This window comes from Hermetia illucens, chromosome 4 (assembly GCF_905115235.1).
Source record: "Hermetia illucens chromosome 4, iHerIll2.2.curated.20191125, whole genome shotgun sequence".
In the NCBI taxonomy this organism is placed as follows: domain Eukaryota; kingdom Metazoa; phylum Arthropoda; class Insecta; order Diptera; family Stratiomyidae; genus Hermetia; species Hermetia illucens.
In genome coordinates this window covers 103,604,828-103,609,862 of record NC_051852.1, presented here as the reverse complement: position 1 = coordinate 103,609,862, position 5,035 = coordinate 103,604,828, and the positions used below count along the sequence as shown (strand labels likewise).

Here is a 5,035-nt window from a genome sequence, read left to right as displayed (position 1 = left end):
AAATATATGTTGGCAACGTCAGCACCAAGAACCAACCAACAAACAACATCAAACCGCACTGGTCAAACGGGAAGAATAAAGGTAGGAGAATACAACTTTGGGACCGTTGATAATTTCTCCTATCTAGGGATGAAAATCATAACCGAAACAGCTCCAACGATGAAATTCGCGCACGGTTGTTGGCAGTCAATAGAGCCTATTTCAGCTGACAAAAACCGTTTCGCTCGAAACATCTCACCATAGGGTTAAAGCTCTTACTGTACAAGACAATGATCTTGCCAGTCCTTATGTATTCCTCGGAGACCTGGATTCTTAGCAGGAAAATTTGCGAACTCTTAGCCGAGTTTGAGAGAAGAATCCTCCGAAGAATTTTTGGCCCCTACATGAGGATGGATGATTCCGTAGCCTACATAACGATGGAATCTATGAACGTTACCATGACCGTCAAGTTGTGGATAAAATCCGGCTCAATAGGTTACGGTGGGCGGCTCACTTAATCCGTATGGATGAGGATGATCCAGCCCGAAAAGTCTATAAGGGCACGAAGCAGACCCTGGCTGAGATGATGCCCTTTCTTCAAGTGTCGTACAACGTGATGTGAACAAAGTACTGGCCTTGGATGTAAGATACTACTTCAAGTCATAAAAAACTTACTGGCTTACTATCTTCTTATTTCGCTTTCTACAGCACCTCAGGCAACTATAAATTACCACGTGCCCCAACTATAAATTACCACATGCTGATCTTATCTATGTGGTATAATATGCCGGGTGTCTCTACCTCTTGGGGTTACCCAATGACCGTAGGTACCCTGAGATCACAACAGTAGATAGTTTCCGTGGTGAAGTCAGGAGGTTGTTAGATTAGATAGTTTAGTTTAGTGGGGGGAGCCGCAGCTCCAAGCGCTTAGGCCTTAGGCCGCCCTAGCGGCCACGGATTCCACCCTAAACATTTTCGGTTGTCGGCAGAAGTTCAAGTTTCTCCATCCGGCTGCGTGAATTCTTCCAATTTCCCCTTAAAGTGGACTTGGCAGTAGGTAGCCGGATGTCAAAAGCTGGTTCTGACTCCACCATTTTTCGATTATAAGCTCTGTAAGCCGAAGAGACTCGTGGCCACTTATCGGCCATTGTTCCCTTTTAGTGATTACGAAGGAGTATGTCTTTTCAAAGACGAATCTGGAAATCATATGATCAGCCGGCATCAGACCCATCTGATGTTTGCCAAGGAATTTTCCAAACGAATGCATGATCGCCTTTCCACGCGCCAATAGTATCAAGCCTATATGCGTCGTTAGTTACTTTCCGTTTTACTTCGAAATAAATAATGGGTAGATTTAGGATAGCATCTAGTGTCGCGGTCTGTGTACTACTCATTGCGTACTCATTGTTCCAGTAATAGTTAGGCAACCGAGCCTCTGAATCTGAACGCCCAGAAGTTTCCTGCTGTTAGCAAAGTTCCGTCTCGGCTACCAGACGATGCATCGAGTTTGGAGTATGTACTATTATGGATATATACATCCAATAAACTCGTTTTGGTGAAAGTCCCCAGGTCTTACCTATCGCAGTTCTGCAGCACCAGGATATCTGGTATTGTGGATGAATGTGGTGCTTCTACGTTAACTGGGAGTGGAAATGTATCTTTAAATATTTGAGTGTTTGTACCAGTTGGATTTCCGCCCCTGTTAAGGTAGGTAGCGTGGTGGGACAGTTAATGAACATAAATAGTCCAGTCTTCCTAGCGTTCACCGTGAGTCCATTACGGAGGCCCCAACTGTGGATTACATGTAGTGTCGCATCCAGGTGGTCACATACTGTGTTCACAAACTTGCCGGTAATTGTTACGACTAGATCGTCCACAAACGCTTGTACGAAGGCGTTTGTTTCCTCCAGGAGGAGGAGCATCGTGTCCATAACCAGGAACCACAACAGGGGCAGAGAGCTCCTCCCTGTGGCCAACCCCTAGGACATCCTCCCTCAATCGAGTTCTGCCCGACCAACATGTGGATCTTTCTCCACTCTAGTATGTAAAGAGTGGAACTGATTAACAGAAAATAGATTCCATGCTCTCTTGTCGTGTAACAAATCGCCGCAAATGAGGCAAAATTTAAGGCATCTTCGATATCCATGAATGCGCCTAAGGTGTATTCTTTATCGGACATCACCTTCCCAATTTTCGCTGATAGCTCATGAAGTGCTGTTTCCGTGGATCTACCCTTCTGGTAGGCATGTTGCCTACAGTGAAATGACCACCTGGGAATGTGTGTATCCCTTATGAACCGATTTACTAGTCTTTCCAGTCCTTTTAGCAGAAAGGAAGTTAAACTGATCGATGCAAGAGTTTTGCCTCTATGTAGGTGGGTTTCCCTGATTTGGGAATAAATATTACTTTCACATCACCCCATCTAATTGGAATATAAGTGTGTGCTAGCAAGCACGGTATTTGTTCCGAATATGTAGACCCACGGCATCCATTCCCTCTATTAATAGAATGAGAATAATGCCGTCTGCACCCGCAGATTTGTATCTCAGGAACGAGTTAAATGCCCACTTCACTCGTTCAAGTGTTTGCATGGTAGAGTTAAATTTTTAGGCCGAGGGCAGCATGCACCTGTCGGCCCCGAGTGCACTTCAAGCAAATGATTTGCCGTTTCTTCATCGCTTTTTGGGTACCTCCTGCTCTGTAAACGACGATAACCCAGCTGCTGGCGACATTGTTTGACAAGAATCCGCTTTAACTTTGAGGTTGCCTCGAGACAGTCGGTATCTTTGCAAAGGAGTCTCCACGATGGTCGTTTAGCCGACTTTATGCTCTTCTTTAGAGCTTTTTGAGCCTCTTTGTACCGATATCAGTCAGCGGCTGAATCAGGCCTACGAGCTTGGTTGAGGCACCTTTGTCGTTCTCCTCTGTTTCGCCAAATCCGAGTTCCACCATGATATTCTTTGGGATCTTGTGTGGACTTCTCTCATGCTAGTTGTGATTATCTGGGTTTTTTTCTCAATTCCAGCAATGGATTTGATGCGTCTCTCAAGGATCGTAACTAGCACGCTCAGTTCTGTTTTTTACCTCACCCAATCTGGCTTACGTGGATTCCGAAATGGAGTGGGTGAGGGTGGATCCATACCAATTACGAAATAAAATGCGCCTATAATCTGAGACTCTCCGACAAAAGCTGCAATGCCGGGGGATGCCACCGTGATGTCGATGTCCTTCTGCCTGATAACATTGAAGAAGGGGTTCCTACCAGATACTCTAATAATCTCGATCCTATTACGTTAATGCTGAAGCTCCCCCAGCATATACGGTTGGTGTTAACACTACAATCTGCTGTTGCGCCCATGCTTTTACTTTTGGCATATTCGGTAGCTCTGTTGGTTGTTCCAAATAAACATAACAACAAAAAATCTCCTTATATTCCTGTTGAGTTTTATGGTCAGTTTGATCGTTGTGTCGCCATTACATAGGACTTTAACCAAGGTAACTTGGAGGTCTTTTGAAACCACCATGCAGGAGCGAGGTCTATTGCTTCCACTGGCATGCCGCAAGTCAGCATGTCGGAAGTTTAAGTCCTTAATTTTCCCACCAGCAATCCATGATTCTTGAATGAGGTATATACATGTCTTGTAGCTATTGATCCGACAACTGATAAGTGCAGTCGATGCTTTACAAAGCTGCAAATTTATTTCAGAGATATGACACTTCATCATCTACGATTAAGATGAAAATGCCGTGGGCTGCACGTCCCTTTCGATGGTTTTAGGAGCCGGTACTTGTAATGTGACGGTCCCAAGCCCACAGAGTTAAATTCCGATAAATACATACAAAGGCATTCACTAGTTTTTCCAAAAAGTTTATTAGCCTAAGTGTAGCTCGGTGCGAACATTAAATCCTTTCCATTTCAATAAGCATAATGCACTCCATATCCGTCGAATGAAACATGTGCAATCGGGGCAGCTAGGGCAGCTCCATAGGAAATGGTTTTAGCGGCCAAAGGAAGGACTGGACTGGCAGAAGCGTACAAACTTGGTGCAGCATACGATAGTCCTGAGGCTGGAGCAGCTAGAGCTAAAGCTGGAGAGTAGACCTTGTTATTGACGCGGGTATCCACCTTCCGGACGCTGGAGAAGGCAGTGTCTACAGCCTTAGAATGTTGTGACACTGTTCCATCAAAGGATCGAATAATATTTTGCTGGGTGCTTCCAATGGCTGGTGAGGAGTAAGCGATCTGACTTGGAGCGTAAGCGAGAGCAGCTGGTGCAGCTAATGAGCTGTATACATGGCTTACTTCGGTTGCAGGTGAATAACGGAGCACAGGAGCGGCGATTGGTGCTGCATGTAGAGCACTTGGTAGGTAAGAGGCCACCTTGAAGAAAAAAACCATGAAATATGTGCATTCGATATTTCAAGTTGAACTTACCGCAGGAGCAGCCGAATATGCCAAGCCTGCTTGAACACCTCCAAAGCAGGCGGCGACGAAGGCTGCACAGAAAATAACAATCCGGGACACCATTTTTTTGGGTAGATCCTTTGAATATACTATGAATAACGCAAGGCAATGTGTTCCTTCGAAACTGAAGATGGATTGTGATTATCTGTTGCAATTCTTTCGAATTTATATATTTACAAAATCGTGAGAATGATTGCATTTTACTTTTACTGATTCAGTAGGAAACTGGTTCGACATGCAATTTGCTCTCAATATTGTTGTAGATAACAAATAATTGGGACAATTTTTTAAAAGCCATCACCAAGAGCAAGTGCACGGTCCAGGGCTAGTGTACGGCGTGGTACATGTAGGTCATGGTTTTCCATTAATTTTGCACAGTCTTAAAGGGCCAATAAAGATAACTTATTTCTTTTGAGATAGTTTATTGAAAGTGATCCTAAGATTGGTTTCCAGATCAGTTGCAATCAATTGCATTTCACTTACGTTGTTACGTGAGTAGTGTCTGATTAGCAAACAGGTATTTGTGTGTTTCGGGGCGACACACATGTCCACATACTTGAATTTTCAACATGTTTTTATTATATCTTTAAT

The 5,035-nt window shown here is 44.2% G+C and overlaps 1 protein-coding gene across 1 annotated transcript; it reads right to left on the bottom strand.

The window, feature by feature from the left end:
• Positions 1–3,831: 3,831 nt before the first annotated feature.
• LOC119655263 (pupal cuticle protein C1B-like) lies at positions 3,832–4,603 on the bottom strand. Its single transcript, XM_038061059.1, has 2 exons — positions 4,415–4,603; positions 3,832–4,360 (listed from the first exon to the last, which is right to left on the bottom strand). The coding sequence occupies exons 1-2, from the start codon at positions 4,505–4,507 to the stop codon at positions 3,896–3,898; spliced, it is 558 nt and encodes a 185-aa protein (XP_037916987.1). The 5' UTR covers positions 4,508–4,603; the 3' UTR covers positions 3,832–3,895.
• Positions 4,604–5,035: the final 432 nt, after the last annotated feature.

Excerpts from the sequence above, each read along its gene's own strand:
- LOC119655263 (XM_038061059.1), bottom strand. The coding sequence starts at position 4,507 with ATGGTGTCCCGGATTGTTATTTTCTGTGCAGCCTTCGTCGCCGCCTGC. Across the intron at positions 4,361-4,414 it reads CATATTCGGCTGCTCCTGCG|GTGGCCTCTTACCTACCAAG; the intron begins GTAAGTTCAACT and ends TTTTTCTTCAAG.